This window comes from Triplophysa dalaica, chromosome 2 (assembly GCF_015846415.1).
Source record: "Triplophysa dalaica isolate WHDGS20190420 chromosome 2, ASM1584641v1, whole genome shotgun sequence".
Lineage (NCBI taxonomy): Eukaryota > Metazoa > Chordata > Actinopteri > Cypriniformes > Nemacheilidae > Triplophysa > Triplophysa dalaica.
In genome coordinates, this window is record NC_079543.1 from 19,826,735 (window position 1) to 19,846,206 (window position 19,472).

General features: G+C 39.3%; 1 protein-coding gene across 10 annotated transcripts in view; it reads left to right on the forward strand.

Annotated features, from left to right (window-relative positions):
• The window catches only part of rapgef2a (Rap guanine nucleotide exchange factor 2a), a 31,864-nt gene extending 12,651 nt beyond the window's left edge, over window positions 1-19,213 (forward strand). Inside the window, exons 2-30 of one of the 10 annotated variants that reach the window (XM_056767567.1) lie at window positions 1,210-1,280; window positions 1,478-1,534; window positions 2,674-2,757; window positions 2,831-2,906; window positions 2,988-3,155; window positions 3,821-3,838; window positions 6,566-6,688; window positions 7,346-7,520; window positions 7,609-7,745; window positions 7,828-7,986; window positions 8,110-8,262; window positions 8,382-8,546; window positions 8,634-8,741; window positions 8,850-9,056; window positions 9,154-9,262; window positions 9,365-9,608; window positions 9,872-10,032; window positions 10,826-10,840; window positions 11,925-12,165; window positions 12,263-12,646; window positions 12,760-12,971; window positions 13,529-13,652; window positions 13,891-13,914; window positions 15,323-15,540; window positions 16,856-16,984; window positions 17,125-17,220; window positions 17,295-17,448; window positions 17,550-18,076; window positions 18,171-19,213. In XM_056767567.1, the coding sequence (XP_056623545.1) occupies window positions 1,210-1,280; window positions 1,478-1,534; window positions 2,674-2,757; window positions 2,831-2,906; window positions 2,988-3,155; window positions 3,821-3,838; window positions 6,566-6,688; window positions 7,346-7,520; window positions 7,609-7,745; window positions 7,828-7,986; window positions 8,110-8,262; window positions 8,382-8,546; window positions 8,634-8,741; window positions 8,850-9,056; window positions 9,154-9,262; window positions 9,365-9,608; window positions 9,872-10,032; window positions 10,826-10,840; window positions 11,925-12,165; window positions 12,263-12,646; window positions 12,760-12,971; window positions 13,529-13,652; window positions 13,891-13,914; window positions 15,323-15,540; window positions 16,856-16,984; window positions 17,125-17,220; window positions 17,295-17,448; window positions 17,550-18,076; window positions 18,171-18,196 (4,365 nt within the window). In that variant the 3' untranslated portion in view covers window positions 18,197-19,213. Of the gene's footprint in view, window positions 1-1,209; window positions 1,281-1,477; window positions 1,535-2,673; window positions 2,758-2,830; window positions 2,907-2,987; window positions 3,156-3,820; window positions 3,839-6,565; window positions 6,689-7,345; window positions 7,521-7,608; window positions 7,746-7,827; window positions 7,987-8,109; window positions 8,263-8,381; window positions 8,547-8,633; window positions 8,742-8,849; window positions 9,057-9,153; window positions 9,263-9,364; window positions 9,609-9,871; window positions 10,033-10,825; window positions 10,841-11,924; window positions 12,166-12,262; window positions 12,647-12,759; window positions 12,972-13,528; window positions 13,653-13,890; window positions 13,915-15,322; window positions 15,541-16,855; window positions 16,985-17,121; window positions 17,221-17,294; window positions 17,449-17,549; window positions 18,077-18,170 lie in introns of all 10 variants that reach the window. The other 9 variants (XM_056767551.1, XM_056767558.1, XM_056767576.1 and 6 more) reach the window with 9 other exon arrangements.
• Window positions 19,214-19,472: the final 259 nt, after the last annotated feature.

Genomic DNA, 19,472 nt, shown 5'->3' on the forward strand with positions numbered 1-19,472 from the left:
ATATATCCGTACATTTAATTGATGCTCCTTTGTTTAAAACTAAGTGTTTTGTGGGGTTAGTTAGCAATAACAGATGTCTTGCGTAAAAAAGTGTGATTTTCACTTTCACATTATTGTGTACATAAACAAAAGACATACAATACAGGGACTTTGTTCACCTGGTCACTTCATGCGTTCTCTGGTCTGATCGCTTTAGTCTATTTAAAACCGTTCCATTTGCATTTGGCTTCATGAGCTAAGCAGATATGCATCTTATATTCTATTCCCAAACAAAACATAATTGAGTATTAATTCATTCTTCAGTCTGCCATACTTGTACGCCCTAAAGAACACAGGAGAAATGCACGTTGCACCGTTTTCTCATACTTGCCGAAGTGATGCACTCCCATGGTGTCTTCGTATGATAAGCAACCACAAGCTGTAAGTTTATGAAAATTATAAACTGAGTTCAAGCACCTAAAGTTCCTTGCAGTAGCTATGCTATTAGCTTTTTGATGCTACTGTATCATCTGTTCATTTTTGTTCATCTTCGGTGAGCTTTATCTTGGGAAAAACAAGAATGTCACAACTCATGAGTCCGAGTGTCGCGTTCACGTTTCTCTCATTGTGAGCGTGATCGTCGTGTGTACCCCCCCACTGTATTCAACAATATTCAAAGTCCAAAATTGTATCAAATATCTTGTTTTTTTGTTATTTTAAAATTTATTGCAGTACTCATTTTTAATTATTCGTCATCCTGAGGCCCCCTTGTGGGCCATGATCCCCCTGTAAAGAACCACTGCCTTATTTGTTTTGACAGCATGTTTCGGGATTCTTCTCGGATGTGTATGAGAGGCATCTCGGTAGATTTGCCAGGCTTGCTAAAAAGAGAATTGTATATAAAAAAAGGGAAGTAAAGGAAGCACTGAAAGTGAAGGAACAAAAGGAATTATCCACAAACATTCCATTGTTGTCACACCGAAATCATTGTAGGTGGAGTTATGTAGTGATGAACGTGTTGGCTTTGGTGTGGACATTCACACTGATATGGCACCTCCTACTGGTGTTTTTGTGCACACGCAGGGCGATTTTATATGACTTGAGTGACAGTGAGAGTGTATTTAAATGCTTTGCGATGTTGAAGTGAATGATTTTATGTGCCTATGCTCGTGTGTACATACGTAAAGCCTTTTAAGTGTATCATGCTGAGTGTGTTTGTGTGTTTTTCAGGATCTGCAGATTGTCTATTCATACCTCCATGGAATGGAAGCACTGTCCAACCTGAGGGAACACCAGCTCAGGTAGATTTTGTGTGCGTGTGTGTGTTTCCGTATGTTTGAACAGTAAAGTTTTTTTCTGATGGCATGAATCATTTTCATACCAGTATTGCAGATATTTCCTAGATTCTTACAAAGTGAGAAAACCAAATGTTTGCAGGGCATTAAAACACCTAACATGCATTACTTTCATAACTAGTCATGCTCTGTGTGGTTTGCAGGTTAATGTGTGAGACCGTTCGATATGAGCAGCATGATGCCAATGAGGTGTTATACTAGTGAGTATCTAACCACACACACACACACTACACACTCAAAGTTGTGAATGTTATTATCTAGGTCAGTTTATCTGAGGTTAATATCGATGTTACAGGAATGGTTTTGTTCACACATCCGCTCAACCCTCTTTTTAACACCGACATTTCTCTCGTGCGCAGTTGTTTAAAACTGCAAACTGCATCTACAGATGGGGATTAAGCATCTAAAGGCTTTTGGAATACGGATGCAAATCCAGAAATTTTCTGTTGAAGACCTGTTAGATTGGGTTACTATTAAAGAGGTTCTCTCTCGGGCTCTGTTACTTTGGGTAGTTGGGCCAAAAATTCCTATGGAAAATTTAGGTCATGCAAACTCATCAAATCCTTGAGTAGACCCCACAATTTCTGTAATGACTGTAACCTCCAAATATCTAAAGTTTACTCTAGTTTACGGATAGTCAAAGACAATGCTATCCAAAACACACACAAAAAATGCATACGTGCTTCTTTTCACTTGGGAAGTGTGTGTCGTACTATTTCCTCATTGTAGCTTGACCTTCTGTTCTCAGCATTACATGGCACAGTAAGAACTCCTATGTTTACCCACAGTTTGAGATGAATGTTGCACACAAAAAACTTTAATTTCTGAAAAACTGGCTGTGTACAGTCACCGGCTGCTACGGTGTGCACTTTGAAGGAAAATTTTGTGGCTTATTACATTACAAAACATATTCAAACACATCAACTGAGTTATATTAATCAAATAATAATTTTATATGTTTGGACAGATCGAACTTTGAATTCATTTTTGTTAAACATTTCTGCTTAATTGTTCTGTGACCTTCAGATTTCAGATTTGCATCACATGCCGATAAAACTGTGGTTTGTCATTTTCCATCTTTGTCAGTCAGTGTATTCTCAACTAAATGTGTTTTTTGGACAAAATTTGACTGCATGCGAGTAGTGACAGATTTGTCCTTTTTTTGGGGAAACGGCTGAAATTATGCAGTCGCCCACATCGGATGACTCATTTTAAAATGGGTTTTCTCTGCCCACCCATGCATTTGTTCTGTTAGCTTGCCGCTCCACCCGGAACATCATCATAAGGGTGTCTGGGATATTCTCTGTGTGTGTGTAATGTTTGTCTGTGTCTTCTACAGTCCTGATGACATTGGGACCTGCTGGTACATCCTCCTGTCTGGTTCAGTCTTTATTAAAGAGTCTATGTTTCTGCCACGCAGCAGGTATGTGATTCTTCGTTTCCATTTTCAATGTTTCCTTTGTTCTCTTTTTGTGATGTCTTGTGTTTTGTTTCAGTTTTGGTAAGCGTTCTGCAGGTAGTTTGCGTCGTGGTTGTGAGTGTATCGTCCTTGAGGCTTCAGAAATGATTGTGGTGAGTTACAGTGGCATGCGTGCAAAAATCATGTATTGCAATTAGAAAGCGATAAACTCATCTATTCTGTGTCTTTTTCAGGTGGACTACATGGACGACAATGATGAGTATTTCCAAAGACAAGCATCTCATCGGCAGTCTAGGAGAAGATTCCGGAAGATAAACCAGCGCGGAGAGCGACAGACTATAATTGATACGGTCGATCATTATCCGATGAGCAAACCCCCTCTCCCTCCGGGATACCACTCGGTCCGTTCATGTTCACAGAATGACATACACTAATAAAACTTATATTGCAGTTTACAGTAGTCAGTTTGATGAACCCATAAACCTTCAAACCAGAAACATGTATATTTAGCATTAATCTGGATGGAGATATTTCTTCTAATTTAGTGAAAACTCCAGCGATTGTAATCTCTTAATGAAATAACAGATGTACCATGTTAAAGGGTAGTTTATCCCAAAACTAAAATTCTGTCATCGTTTACTCACCATCAAGTTTTTCCAAACCTGTATAAATTCCTTTGTTCGCTTGAACACAAGGAAAGATATTTGGAAAAATGTTTGTAACCAAGCAATTCTGGGGCACTATTGACTCACGAAGTAACAAAAATACTGACTATGGTAATCAATAGTGCCCGAGAACTATTTGGTTTCCATCATTCTTTAAAATATCTTCTTTTGTCTTCAACACCAAAACAAAGAATTGTATACAGTTTTGGAACAACTTGATGGTGAGTAAATGATGAATGATTTTTGGAGGACCTATTACTTCAATATTTGTAGCTTTTATTTTGAAAACTAATCCCATTCAAATAGTGCTTTGGTTTATTTAACTTGATTTGATTTTCATGTCAGTGTGGAGTGGCTGTGGATTGTGTATTAAATGTGTTTTTAATTTGTCTTGCCTGCAGGAATGCTCAAAATCCCAGGTAACTCTCCCTTTTAATACTGTGTAGAAATAATCTTCAGAGCTGCTGTTTGTAATTGTTTGTGAAGGGAAAGTGTTTTAACATATCCCGGCTGAATATTTAGTAATAACTAAAAAAAAGTGGTTACAATTCTCCTGAGTGTAGACATTGGTGCTTTAATTCATTCGACATTGCTGTGTTTCAGTAGCCCTTTGTAGCAACGTTGTCTCACTGTTGCTGTGACTGGATGTAACAACAGATATTTTCATTAGATTTTTAACAAGTACAAACAGCAGTTTAAAAACTCATGCATGTTTGCACACAGCCTTCTTAGCTCTTTCATTCATATGCTCTGTTTGAAACCTAGCGAGCTGTCTAAGTAGGAAGCATTGGTTATATTGGAATACATTTTTGGAGCAAAAGCAATCCCAAAGTGCTAAGTGGAATATAAAATAGACAGTTACCCAAAATGTACAAATGCAAGTTTTTTTTTTTTTAATAATGTGCAGTTAGCGTATTGAATGCTAACACCAGACAATCCTAACCAGTCTTTCCTCTGTATTTTCCACAATGAACACTAGTTTTCGTTAATATTTTTCAGCTGTTAGATTCAATTACAGTCAAAATGCTGTCTGTGTAGGAAGTAGATGACTTTAAACCTCGCTAGATTTTGGTACAGAGCCCCAGGCATGACTGCACTCACACATCTAATCTGACAAATCCCATGCCTGCATTCACTCATTTGCTATCAGTCTTACTTTCTCTCAAGAATTAAGTTTCTCGCTTTTTATGATCCTCTGACATTACGAACCGGGTTATGATTGAGAGCATGGGCTCTTGTCTGATATATATCCCATCCTATTCCATAGAGCTGTCGGTCGTTGTGGGGTCAGCCCCGGTGACTAGTTTAGTAGGCAACGGGTGTCAACCATCCCCCACACCCCTGCGCCTAAACAATACCAGCATCATGTTAATCCCATGATTTTGTGTGTGTGTGTGAGTGTGAGAGAGAGAAAATGGGAGAGAGGGCATAGTCTGATCAAAATTATCTGCAGAAGGGTTTTCGTGCTGTTGTTACCGTGGTGACAGGCAGAGTTCAGTTGAGGAGACAGGGGTGCTCTTACTTTAAGACTTTAAGAATTACGACGGGAAATAAAAAAGAAGAAATAATCAGGAATGTGTGAGACTGATTTAAGGAACATCAAACAGAAAGGGAGAGAGGTAATGTTTTAGTGTCAGTTTGGAGAGTGCACCAGGATGGTTGGCCATTTAGTTTTGAAGGCTATGAGAAAGCTGATTTTGTCTCACGGTTATGGAGTCAGGGGACGTGGGACCAGGGCTGTGAGTATCTCATACACACACGCTTATGCGCCGTAGACAAACACAGAAAGCCTGTAGACAACATGTGTAATCTGTGTTTTGCATGCACAAAGTAAGTACAATAATATCTTAGTTGACAGTGTACATACAGGCCTGTGTGTGCCTACGTGCATTGTTTGAATAGTTATGCATGGATCTTGTTTTGGCATTAACAATTTTTAATGTTAAATTTGAGTAATAATTGCTGTTTAATCTAAAAGATTTAGGAAGCTAAATAATTTGTATCTGGATTGTGATATTTTCCGGATGTGTTTAAAGTTGTGTTTACAGTTGAGCTTTTGATTTTACACAACAAATGAAAGATTAAAACTCTGTTCACTATAGGTAGTCATAATAGTGGTTTGTTTTTTTACGTGTGTGTGTTGTACATGTGGTGTTTTTATTTAGTCATTGTATGTAGGCCAACTGATGTAGTTTGTCAGTATGAAGCCATCAACTGTACTGTTGTAAGCCTCTGGGTTGGCAGTACAGTAGGGGGAAATTGATTTGTGTTTGTTTTAGCCGGTCTGATCGATAAAGGCAGTGATTAGCATGGGACTTGATTTAGGCACATAATCCACTTTTAATTACTTGTTATTCTTGTGAAAGAGTACATGAGGGATGTTTGACAATGTTATAAATTGTCGCTGTTGGACAGAAAGCTTTTATGTTCAAAACTCCCACATTACAATAAAAAAATGCTGCTTTTATTCAATCATTTAACTCATTAGAATGTTGACAAGCTCTTTTCAATACTTTGTATTGGTCAAATATTTGCAAGACCAACATACAAACATAAAAGTTATAATTTATGTTAAAAAATAAAAAAATGGAGTTACAAGGTTTCAGTCCAATAGTGACAACACCGGAGTATTAAATGAATGTGAATATTTGATGCATCATCCGGTCCTAATATTTATTAGTATTAACCAACAATAATACAATCATTCATTGCAGACAGATTATTAGATAAAAAAATGCCACTTCCTGATTTAAGCTTGTGTGTGTATTTGAGATGCACATTGTTTCATTTTGCTGAAACTCAACAGGGGTCTATCCTCAGATCTGTGATGAACTAGATAAACGCACAAAATATGAAAAACAGATAGCTTGTGTTCATGTCTGTAGACCACTTCAGATTACGTAAACAACACTGGTCCAGAAGAACTTCCTGTTTAAGTCTTTTAACACAAAATTTGAGCAGAGTACAACCAATAGAACATTTCTAACCGAATCAAAATGTTAAACGAATATTCTTAAGATTTGACTTTATATACTTTATAAGATGAACAAAAAAAACGGATATGTTTCTGTACCAGTTTGGTCTAAAAGGTGTGTGTCTATCTCTTGTGTTTGTTTGATTTATATCTGTATTTATTTCTCTCACAGCTTCCTGCAGATTTCTCGAAGCTTCACCCCTCGGACAGCTGCCACTCCCACATGACTTCCAGCCAATCACGCTCCAGCATCGCTAGCGATTCAGGAAGTAGCAGCCTATCAGATATTTACCAGGTGATAAGAGACTCTTCATTTCTATCCCCCTAGAAAGCAATCCGGAAAGAGATTTAGCATGAACATCTGGAACACACGCATAAATCCTCCCCTGTGGAGGGAAACCCCCTCCCGTGATCCATCTGTCACCTCTCTATAACCTATTCATGTCAATCCTCAAACACACACACCTCTTGATCCACAGATCAGCGTTACACAAACATTTACTGAATACACAAACACTACCACTCTGCCCTACTGTAGACGCTCACCCTGCCCTACTGTAGACGCTCACCCTGCATGTACTCATTCACTGTTATGTATCAGATTTTCTGGCACTAGCTATGTGAGTGAGGAGAGGGCATTTAATTATTGCCTCGTTGTGCTCTGCTTTCATTTTAATTACCATTTTCAAACTGAGCTCAAAACTTTTATTTGCAATTTTTGCCGTGACCTCCAACAGACACGAGGTTGGCCCTCCGCACACACACACACACACACAAACACAATGAGCATATACGCATGATTTGCTTTGTTGTTTATTTGAGAACACAGGTCACCAAGGAATGAAATCCACTAAAGCAAAATCAAAAGTCAGGCCCTTTAAAAAACCAAACATTGTCAGCTAAAAAAAAAGATGCAGGGTGTGCAACCTCACAGCGTTTTTATCTCTTGCAGGCCACCGAGAGCGAGTGTGGCGACATGGATCTCAGCGGACTTCCCGAAACGGCAGTGGACTCGGATGAAGACGATGATGAAGACGTGGGGAGGGGGACTGACCCTCTCATGAGTCGGGATATCGTGAGAGACTGTCTAGAGAAGGATCCCATGGATCGTACCGACGATGACATCGGTAAAACACGCTTTTCTGTTTTTGTTGTTGTGCTCGATGATGTTGCAAGCGAATTCATTGTGCTGTGGTTCTGTTTTTATGTTTACAGAGCAGCTGTTGGAGTTCGTACAACAGCTCCCGGCATTCGCCAGTCTGAGCGTTTCGGTTCGGAGGGAGCTGTGCGCTGTTATGGTGTTTGCAGTGGTGGAACGGGCCGGAACCATCGTGCTGAATCATGGCGAAGAGGTAAGATTGGAGTCATTTGAGCACCTCTGCTTCTCATTGATATTCAGATGATAACAGGCAAGTGTGTTTGTGTCTTGTTTAGCTGGACTCTTGGTCCGTCATTCTGAATGGAGCTGTAGAGGTGATCTGTCCAGATGGCCGCAGTGAAAGTGTGGGCATGGGTGGAAGTTTTGGTGTCTCTCCTTCGATGGAGAAACAGCTAATGACTGGAATCATGAAGACCAAGGTGGATGACTGTCAGGTCAGTCTTGAAAATCTGCATTTACTTGCCTTCTTCCTAATGTGTTTGATAATCATATTTCACACAAAATTGCATAAAAATGGAAACTCTCATCAGGTGATGTTTTTTTTTCTGTGTGTGTAGTTTGTGTGTATTGCACAGCAGGACTACTGCTGCATTCTGAATCAGGTTGAGCAGAACACACAACGTGTGGAGGAGGAAGGGGAAATCGTCATGGTGAAGGAACACCGAGAGCTCGACCGGACGGGTACCCGCAAGGGACACATTGTTGTCAAGGTGAAGATTGCCACCTTTTACAAAAATCTGACTGCCCCTTTAACCAACGCATAAAAATGTAAATTAATTCCATGTTTTAAAGAAGTGGTTTAAATAAGTGAGAATTATCAATGCCATAGGGTACGGCTGAGAGGCTGATGCAGCACTTAGTGGAGGATCATTCGGTCGTGGACCCCACCTACATCGAAGACTTCCTATTAACCTATCGTACCTTCCTGCCCAGTCCTCTGATTCTAGGACAGAGACTTCTGGACTGGTTCAATGACCCTAGCTTACGGGACAAGGTAGAGGGCCTAAATCTGTCTTCTTTTGGACGGGAACATACGCAGTTGGTTTTTGCTGCACTCATTTGCTCATTCTCTCTTGCTTAGGTAACCCGAGTTGTACTGTTATGGGTTAACAATCACTTTAGCGACTTTGAAGGTAACCCTGACATGACCAGTTTCCTGGAGGAGTTTCAGAGCAACCTGGAAAGAGAGGTGAGGATAGCATGCAAGCATTACTTAATAACCATCTCCCCAAATAATTGCATGCATACCTCAAGAGAGCCAAGTCTGAGCGCCTAATGTTGTCATTTTTTATCTAAGCAGAAAATGACAGGTCAGTTGCGGTTGCTTAACATAGCTTGCGCTGCTAAAGCCAAACCCCGAGTGATTACAATAACACGGTCTGCACGGGAGAGGCCCCTCCCCTTCATGCTTATTGGAGGAGCCGAACGAGGGACACGCCTTTTTATCAGCACCGTGGAGGTGGGGAGCAAGGCAGAGGAGGCGGGGCTTAAACGTGGGGACCAGGTACCATCTTTCAAAACTATAGATTACAATGCTGAATAGTGAAACCGTTTTCGCTGTGGTCATGTGTGTTAATTCACTTATTACCTATTGTACTTAGATATTGGAGGTGAATGGACAAACCTTTGAGAATGTGCAGCTGTCCAAAGCAATTGAAATTCTCAAGAACAACATCCAGCTGTGTATGAGTGTCAAAACAAACCTCTTAGGTGAGATTCCTACTGGGATGCGTCTCTCCCCACTTAAACACACAACAAGTTAAGTCACTCGCCCTTTGCTGACATGCTTTCACCTTTTTTCATTCGTCTCAGTCTTCAAGGAGCTGGTGGCCAGGGTGGCAGAAGAAAGAAAAAACGGCGTCCCTCATCTTCCAAAGATCGGCGATGGAAAGAAAAATGGCCGTTTGTCTGTACCTGAGCTAGGGGCTTGTTCTGATGTCATAGGTCAAGAGAAAGTCAGCAAGAAGGCCAAAGCGCACACCATGGGCGGCCGAATCAAACTGATGAAGATTCTAGACAAAACACGAATGAGTATCCTACCTCAGAAACCTTACAGGTATACACATGCACACGCTATTTTCATATACGTAGGTTTTTTGTTCGGTTTAAAGCTGGTGTGTAGAATAAAAACTTGGAAATTAAAAAAACATTGAAGAGATAATACCATACTCGGAATGATGTCACCCTACAACAGTATGATACAAAATCAGAAGGGTGTTTGGGAATTTATTACATCCGCCCTTGTGGTTTATGTGAAAATCAGCAGGAAATATAGATAAATTAATACTAATGTTATACTGAATCATCTTCTTTCTGCAGTGACCTCAGTTTAGGCCAGACTCAGGATGACAGCATTGTGGGATTACGGCAGAACAAATTGGCTCTGCCCACAATGCCGGTCAGCGGAAATCTCTCATCCAGTAACCCTGACCTGGCCCAGGGCCAGCAACGCATTGTCGACTACAGTACACAGCCACAAGGTATTCGCTCTCAGTATGATCATACATAACATTCACAAATAACTCTGACAGTTCAGTTTCACCCTAGAACATACAATGCTCACTTTACAGTTTGAGAAATTGTTTTCTGTTGGGATGGATTAATCCTGTGCACTGCACCCTGTCTTGCTGTAATTTCATAATTTCCATTTTTAGAGACGCACAGGAAAAATAACCCTAGTTTATTGTTGGTGAGGTAAATTTGTGATGACTAAGGTTTTACTACAAGTAATAAAAGCTTGTAACAAGACACACCTCTTGCTGTTTCTGTGTGCGATATCAATCAAAAAGTCCATGGATGGTCAGTGGAGGTGTGACTGTTTAAAAGGATGATTTTTTTAAATTATGAAAATGTATTTATTATTTACTAACCTCAAGTCAATCCAAACCTGTATGACTTTCTTCTGCAAAAATAAAGTCGTTTTAAAGAACATTGACCCCCCCCTGACTTCCATTGTATGGATACAAAACCACTCAGACATTTCTTAAACTATCTTCTTCGTCTCCACAGAAGAAAAAGTCATATACAGGTTTTGACTGACGTAAGGGGGTGAAATGATCACATATTTTATTTTCGGTTTAACTATCACTTTAAAACCATACAACATTAACCCTGTCACGTGCGCACCATACTCTGTTCTAACTGTGTTTATCTTGAAATCCACTCTGCTTTACACCTGCATTACATTCTGCATTTGTGTTCCTGCCTTCTTCAATATCTCTGTCATAAATGTGCGATGTTCTAACGTCCCTGCTACCCTCTCCTTGCTCACAGCTCCTGGATTCACTCGTGAGTATTCGCACACTGCTTCAGTTTCTTCAAACACCTGTTGTTTCACCCGTCTCTCTAGATCTCAGTTCCTTGGATCTGATCGTCTTCATAGATGCCTGTCTTACATAATTGCCTGTCTGTCTCTCTCTCTAGAAGCCTGTAGTCCAGTCTCTTCTTGACTCTTATTCATTCTCTTTGGCTCTGTCGATTTTTGTAGCTATAATCATTCTTGTACAGGTCTGGCGGGTTTTTGTTGCAAACTTGAGTCAATGGCAATGTTTTGGCGCTGATGGCATAAGACCAGCATGTTAGTCAATGGTGCCCGAGAACTGTGTGGTTACAAGCATCCTTCCAAATATCTTTCTCTGTGTTCATCACAACAAAGAAAAGTATACAGATTTGGACTTGTGAGTGAATAAATGAATTTTCATTTTTGCTGAAATGTTCCTTTAAGCACAAAGAAATTATTTTATTAGCACTAACAAAAAAAGGGTGTAGTTGATCTGTTGCTATGTGTTTTGGAAGTTGCTGTGTTTTGCCGGTAGCCCGGCAAAACTGAGTCATGCAAATGCACACGCCTTAAAGCTGTGGGACTATTTCTGTATACGGTCTCTTAATTTTTTTAAGTGGCCTGTCAAAATAGACTTGCAAGTTCTGCCATCTACAAAACTTGCCGCTGGGCCAAGTCCTGTAGTTAAATTAGCTTTCTTTTTCCTAACAGTGATCTTTAGATGACTCTTTCTGTTTCTGTAGCTTTTAATACTTCACATTTTTACCAGGTCTTGCTGTCACAAGATGCCGTGATTTTCTTTTCTCTTGAACTTCCTATGTCTCGATCTCGTCTCTATTTTAGGTTGGAGTCATTCTGACATGCTATCCAAAATGTTGTTTAATTTATTCATGTTCAATTTCGTTGCTGCCTCTAAATTCTGCTTAGCTTTCGAAACATTGATCTCCGACTAATCTTTTTGACTTTTTCTATTTGGGAAATCTAGTTCTAGAAGCTGCATGTAATCCGTTCTATACCGTAATGTTCATTAGGTTCATTCTTTTTAATTACAGTTATTTTAATTTGTTTGTTTTCTAACATTCTCATTCGCAGAACTCCAAGACCAGGTGCTGCGTGTGTTCAAGGCAGACCAACAGAGTCGTTACTTTCTGATCAATAGAGACACCACAGCGAGAGAGGCAGCCAATCAGGCGATACGGGAGTTTGGCCTGACTTCATCTCCCGAAGCTTATTCGCTCTGTGAAGTGTCAGTCTCGCAAGAGGGCGTTATCAAACAGAGACGACTTCCCGATCAACTCTCCAAACTGGCTGACCGGATACAGCTCAGTGCCAGGTTCGGATTTAATACACACCTGTATTTAATAAACGCGCTTTTCTTTTCAGAAATAAGATTTATTGAAATAAGTGTAATGTTTTATCTCCCATGTCAGGTACTATCTAAAGAACAACATGGAGACAGAGACGCTTTGTTCAGATGTGGAAGCTCAGGAGATGCAGCGAGAATCTCAGGTCTCTCTGTTATCCTTAAGCTCCATGGAGATAGCCAATCAGCTGTCAGCACGCAACTATCTTCTCTTCTCGAGCATCGAACCAACAGATTACATCGATGACCTCTTCAAGCTCCGCCCACAAGAGTCTACCACCACCCTTCGCAATTTCGAAAGTCTTGTGAACCAAGAGACTTTCTGGGTAGCAACGGAGGTCGTGCGGGAAACCAACCTGGCCAAAAGATTGAAGATCATTAAGCACTTTATAAAAATTGCCCTTCACTGCCGCGACTGCAAGAACTTTAACTCCATGTTCGCTATTATAAGGTAATTGGCTAACTCGCTAGCAATATACGTCCCAGGTGCCCCCTCGGGAAGGTCAGGAAATTCACATTGGCTAATATTTGTCGTTTTTGTGTGCTTGTTTGTGGGTTTTGTAGTGGGTTTAATCTAGCACCAGTCTCACGGTTGCGATCCACATGGGAACGCTTGCCCGGAAAATACGAGAAGCTTATGGCCGAACTTCAGGATGTGTTCGACCCGTCACGAAATATGGCCAAATATCGCAACCTTCTCAACAAGCATAACCTGCAACCGCCCGTCATCCCTCTGTTTCCTGTTGTAAAGAAAGACCTCACCTTCCTCCATGAGGGTAATGTACATCTATACATTTTATTGTGCTTGATTGTTTCCTCAATTTTATTTCAAGTAAAAAATGTTAACTCTCATATCTGAAAGACTCCTCATGGAGTAAAGCTACTATTTTCAATAAATCAATGAAACATTGTGTACCAAAGTGCTGCACAATTCCATACAGTAATGCAATATAAAACAGAATAGAAGAAAAGAAGAGGAAAAAAATACTTTCAACTACGTAAGACAAGAAAAATGGTAGTATGGTAATAAAAGTATAAAACATCAAGTCCTAACAACAAATTTACATATTAGCAAAAGCCTCATCAAAAAAATATGCCTTAAGGCGAGTTTTAAACATGATTACAAAGGTAGACGTTCTAATAGACAAAGTTAAACCATTCTACAGTTTTGGAGCAGCAGCTGAAAAAGCACAATCTCCATTGCTTTTTAAGCGTGACCAAGGAGTTTCAAGTATCAAGTGATTTTGGGATCTCAAAGACATTCTGGGTCATCCTAATATTTTGCATACTACTTTTAAACTTTTTGTTAAACGCTAGTAAATCTGTTTTATAGGCAACAACTCAAAAGTGGATGGTCTGGTGAATTTCGAAAAGTTGAGAATGATTGCAAGAGAGATCAGGCATGTGTTTCGAATGGCTTCCAACACCATGGATCCTGCATTGCTCTTTAAAACCAGGTATGCTCACACTCATACAAATATTCAGCATTGATAATAAAATGACACAGACATGTACTCACACACTGTGTGGCGTATATCCATTGCTGATAGTTTCTGCTGTCAGTCATTGTGTGCTTGGTGTCTTTATTGGACTTGCTTTATATGGGCTTTTGCTCTCTGGGCTTCACTGTCTAAGCATTAGTGTCTTTTTGTGTCCTCGTTCTCTCCATTTTTCTGTTCTTTGGCTCTGTTGTAGGAAGAAAAAGTGGAGGAGTTTAGGGTAAGTGGGACCGCTACTGTCTCTGGTTTTCTGTCTTTCACTTTCTCTGTTAAAGGTGAATTGTGTCATTTCTGCACCACTAGCATCACCAAAAGGAATTATTGATAGTTTTCTAACAGGTTTTCCAGAACACTTTTTTTATCATTGGCCAGACAGACAAATGGATAACATTGGACCTCAAATCCATGCCGATGTGCATACTCAAACAGAGCAACAGACGGTTCACCCAAAAATGAAAATGTGGTTATTTTCTAACCCTCGTTTTGTTCCAAACCTGTATACATTTCTTTGTTAAAAACTAAATGTGGGAAACCGTTTTGGGCAACATTGATTACCATAGTATTGTCCTAGTATGGTTGTCAGGAGTGCCCCAGAATTGTTTGGTAACAAACATTCTTCCAAATATCTTTCCTACTGTTCAGCAGAACAAGTAAATGTATACAGGTCCAGAATAACTAAATGTATGGGTCAATGACAAATAACAAAATGTCAGGTGGTGCGACCATATATTAATTTAAAATAATATACATTTAATGTATTTAGCACTGAGTATTTTCCCCCTCATATATAAGAAATTTAACATAAAATCATGCCAAAATATTTTATTAAGAATTTTATTGAGAAAATTAACATTTATTTCTCAGTTTTGTTCTCTGTTTGTATGTTTGGACGGTCGCACCACCTGACATTTTTGGTCTTTCAAACACCAAAACTCAAAAAATCTATTGAATTTCAATAAAATGAAAAGGGTTTCTTATAAAGGACATATTGTAGATCCATTTGATATATGACATGTATTTATTCAAATTCTTTTTAGGAAAATAATGAATTTGGACACAAAAAATACATGTCACGTCATTGACCCGTATACAGGTGCAGAATAACTAAATGTATACAGGTTTAGAACAACTAAATGACAGAATTTTCATTTTTGGGTAGACTTTCACTTTCGGCTTTTATTGTAGAATCGTTTTTATTTACAAATAAATGCACACTTTCCCTTTAACTGTTTTGCTGTGTTGTGTACATAATTCACTCCACATACACTTTGTTTCTAGTCTGTTTTAGTTGCATTGTGTCTTCAAAAATATTTTCTTCATTCCACAAAATGCTCAGTTTTACCCTCTAGAAAAGCATGAATCTTTTCTGTATACCTTTAAGCTTTATAAATGTACTATTTTGATACTGTTTTAGACATATTTCGCTAACCTGTAGTTTTCTTATATAGTTACTCTGCTCTCTGTTGTGCATGTTAAACATTTCTTACAGCTACTGCAACCGATTTGTCCTGATGTCTAAACTGACAGGAAGGACTGTTTTCCCCTTGATCATTTCTGTTCCGTTGGTTTGATGTGTTAAGTGGATCGATGTTGTCATTAACAGTGTTTTTTTGTCTGTATGTGTGTAGATCTCTGAGTCAAGTGAGCAGCTCTTCTTTCTCAGACATCGGAACAATGGGTGGGAAGAGGAAAGGTAGGCGGAGCTCTTTCCTCAGCGCTAAGAAACTCTATGAGGTGGAGATGATGAGCAGATGCGTGCGGCAGTATCTGGACACGCACACTTATGAGAGCGACGAGGACACACTTCAAGACCTCTCTATACAGTGTGAACCTCCTAGTAGCACATGTGAGTCTGACTTGTATCTATACGGCTTCTATTCCTTCTTTATAGTGGCAAAAGCCAAGTATGTCAGAAATGGATAAAGCCTGTAAAAGTAATTGGTAATCGCTAGTTGGCCCTATTGGTAAGTTTAATATTTTAAAGCCCTGTTCACATATATGACGGTAACTTTTAATTACTCTGAAGTTTTGAGAGCAGTGTAGTCTGCACCATACACCATCCGTTACAGAGAAAAAACATAACACTTTAGGAGTTTAGGATTTTTTTTTCCGTCTGTTGGTTTTTATCCTTGTCAGGGACCAAGCAGTCAAAATAAGGGGCATAGCAAAAAAGTTCCCAAGCATAAAAGATTTTTTCCCAAAAACCTTCAAGTTAACATTTTCTTAATTAAACAAGAAATCCACATATGACTTAACTAAAGAAACGAGATAAACAAAAGCGAACTTAGCTCAATTAACAAAATCTAGCCCAGAGCAAACTGAACTGAGCGGCTAACAAAACTGACCTTCCTCAAATGACACAAAGGAAAACATTTATACAAATGGACTAGTCCAACTAAACACACATGGGGAGAACCATAAACAGTCTAAGTAAGACATTCAGTACAAATAACAAAACAATCATTTAAACTTCTTATATAAGAAAAGATAAACTATGACAAGCAAACATTAGAGTATATAAGAAGCAAGCATAGAAACTAGAAGTCCCAGCAAACAATCACTTCTCCCTACACCCCTGCTGTCAATCAGCCAGTTATTTGCGACCGGCAGAACTAATATGCCGTGCTGGTGGCACGCCAGTCCTTTTTTTTTGGACGAACGACTCCAGGAGGTGCTAGACCTTGGCTCAGCTGCTTCACAAAACGGTAACTTAAACTCCGAAAACACAAATATCAACAAAGCGTACTAAATTTTGTGCACCCAACCAGTAAGCATATTGATCTTTAATAAACTGTTTGAAATAAAAATGAGTCTTATTTAAAATAAATATGAAAAATTTAGTGTTGTATTTTTTGCTGTATTTTTCTGTGATCCTGAAATTTTTATACAAAAATACAGCACTTATGATTGAAATAGATATATTCATCTTTAACCTTTAAATATTCCTTAAACCATTTGTTTAGAGTCAATATTCTAGAAAACTGTTTTAATAGCTTGTTATGACCCTTTTTACCAAATTCACTGGTTGACTTGTGTAGTTGGTATCCATTGTCAACTTCTGTCTATAGCAGGTCAAAATGGTATTTTGCTGTGTTTGTGTTTGATTTTTGGTCATTTTTGCATGTATTGTGGTTGCTAACGTTCATGTGTTTGTTTTTCAGCACTGAAGAGCTTAGGTGAGAGACGACGGACAGATGCGTCTCCCGTCAGTCAGAGAAGCTCCACTCCTCCGCACCCAAATGGAAATGCTGGTCGCAAGAAAGCAGCTGACAAAGAGCCGCCATCATTTGGTTAGAATGTTTTCACTTTTATAAATAAACAATTGATCACACACAGAGTTCGAGTGGCATAAGAGTGCCCTCTGCTGGCTTCAAGTCTTGGTTGTATTGAGAAGTCATCAATCATTCTAAGTGTGTTTCTCTCTCAGAAGAGGGGCGGGACAGACAACAAAAGCTGACGGAGGACAGCCAATCAAACGCCGCTTCTTTGCTTTCCTCTCCACGCACATCACCTCACAGTACATATGGTATGTCGATTAAAATCTGTATGTTTTATAGTGAATTGTAGCAGGCGTGTAATGAGTAATTATCTGTCTCATAGGCCCGCAGTTGGTTGTGAGTGATTCATCAGATCAGTTGAGTCTGTTAAGCTCCTCCTCCTCTGATTTCATCATAACTGATGAGCACGCTCAAACTCGTGCGCTTACACATCCACACAACACATGTAGGACGGAGCTTGACCAAATAAGCTTGGGGTAGGAGATTTATACACCACCATCTAAAAATTCCATTTGTTTGTGTCTGTGTTTTCTGATTGTCAATACTACAAAACTGATTTGATATTTCTTTCTCTCAGGTCATACTCTCTGACTCAGGATCAGTGCGACCGCGCATCATTGGACGCGGTAGACAGTGGTCGTGGCAGCTGGACATCCTGCTCCAGTGGTTCCCATGACAACATCCAAAATATTCAACATCGTGTCGGTTATTATGACAACCGTAGCTGGGAGACACTGTCCGAAGGGATTGGTAGTCACGTGAGCACACCTACCGGGTATTGGTGCGAAGACTTGGAAGGCGACACAGGAACGATAAAACGTAGAGGTGGGAAGGACGAGACTCCTAATACGGCAAGCATTGCAAATCAAAGAGAGCGGCGTTTTAGAGAGCCTCCGCCCACACCACCGGGTTATACTGCTCTCACAATGGCTGACGCAGACACCCCTAGTCATGCTCATGGCAGACGCCCACCAGACTACACAGCAGCGCTGCAGAGGTCTCGATTTGTTAAAAGATCGTGTGAACATCCCTCACCGATACGCCCATCAAGTAGATTACCAGCATACGGCCATTGCCAGTCGCCACGACGACCACAACAGGATGGTACGTATGACTGAAAAATGGCCACTGGATATAGGTGTATATCAGGTTTTTGTAAAGAAAATGCTCATGCTCTTGTTTTTTTGTTCTTCTACAGAAAATGAGCAAATATCTGCTGTTTGAAGATGGACGCTTTGTTTATCTCTGCACCAAAGTTTTATGACAATCCATGGACATGAATGCAAATGTGGAAACATGACCAGAAAAGGAACTAAAGCGAAGCATTTCTGGCTTTCATGAAGGTTATTGTGAAAAAGAAGAGCAGAGAAGGTTTTGGCACTTTTAATAAAAGAAAATTAACAAAACAAAGAAGGAACAAAACCAAACAATGCATTATAAAATGAAGATCATTGTCTCATTTAAGTAAAGAATGGTGAGAGATGTTGCACATATGATGTAATGTGTCAGTGTTACAGTATCATGCAAACAGTGTTACTTTATTTGGTGTTAAAGTGTGTGTGAGTGTGTGCGTGCTTCAGAGAGGGAGTGTTTAACCTACCACGGAGAGAGATGTAGCCCTCTTCAACACTTGAAGACAAAGACTGAGAAACTGTCCCTCACAGACCTCAATAGTCTCAAACATCTCTGTATGCAAACATCAGTGTTTATTATGTGGACATTTTAAATGTTTTTTCTCAATTCATTGTGTTTCTGACAACTTTCCAAATGTCGCCACACAATTTTATGTGTCTTATTTTTATAGAATTTTATCGAGTTCTATTGTTTCTGGCTATTCAAATGTTAAATGGAACACATCATGAATTGTAGCACAAGTTTTCTGAAGCAAGAGATACTTTTGATAGATGATATGAGTTAAAGTTGTTACGTAGACAATAGTCTCTCATGATATGGTCAGTAATTATTTAGAACAGTATATTTTACTCGGAATGTTACCAAATTTGTGATAGTTCAAATGTATCGCTTATAGCTCCTTGTGTTTCTACCCAGCCAAATCTATAAGTACCACATGTATTTCTACGTCTTTTACAAAGACAACTTGCAAAGTCTGTATACTTTTGTATTTTTTAAAAGTATTGTAAATAGTGGTTATATTTTGTTAAAGATTTCAGAGACCTATTCTGTTTATTGGACACAATTCGGCTACAAATGACTGATGGAAAATAAACATTGTAGCAATGACTTTAAGTTTGTGAAGTCTCATGTTTTATATCACAGGGTTTGCTGGTCTTTGATGACTTTAAAATCTTTAATATCGCAGGTCAACATGGCTTATCATGGAGGTGTTAAACTGGTTAAGCCAATAATCCAACATTCAAACAAACCACGCATTGTTTTGAAAGGGCCACAGAATTTCTGCAACAATAGCCCGATCTGCATATTAAACTGGGTTAAGATTAAGAACATTTGCATTTAAAGACGAAAAGTCTCACCCCACACT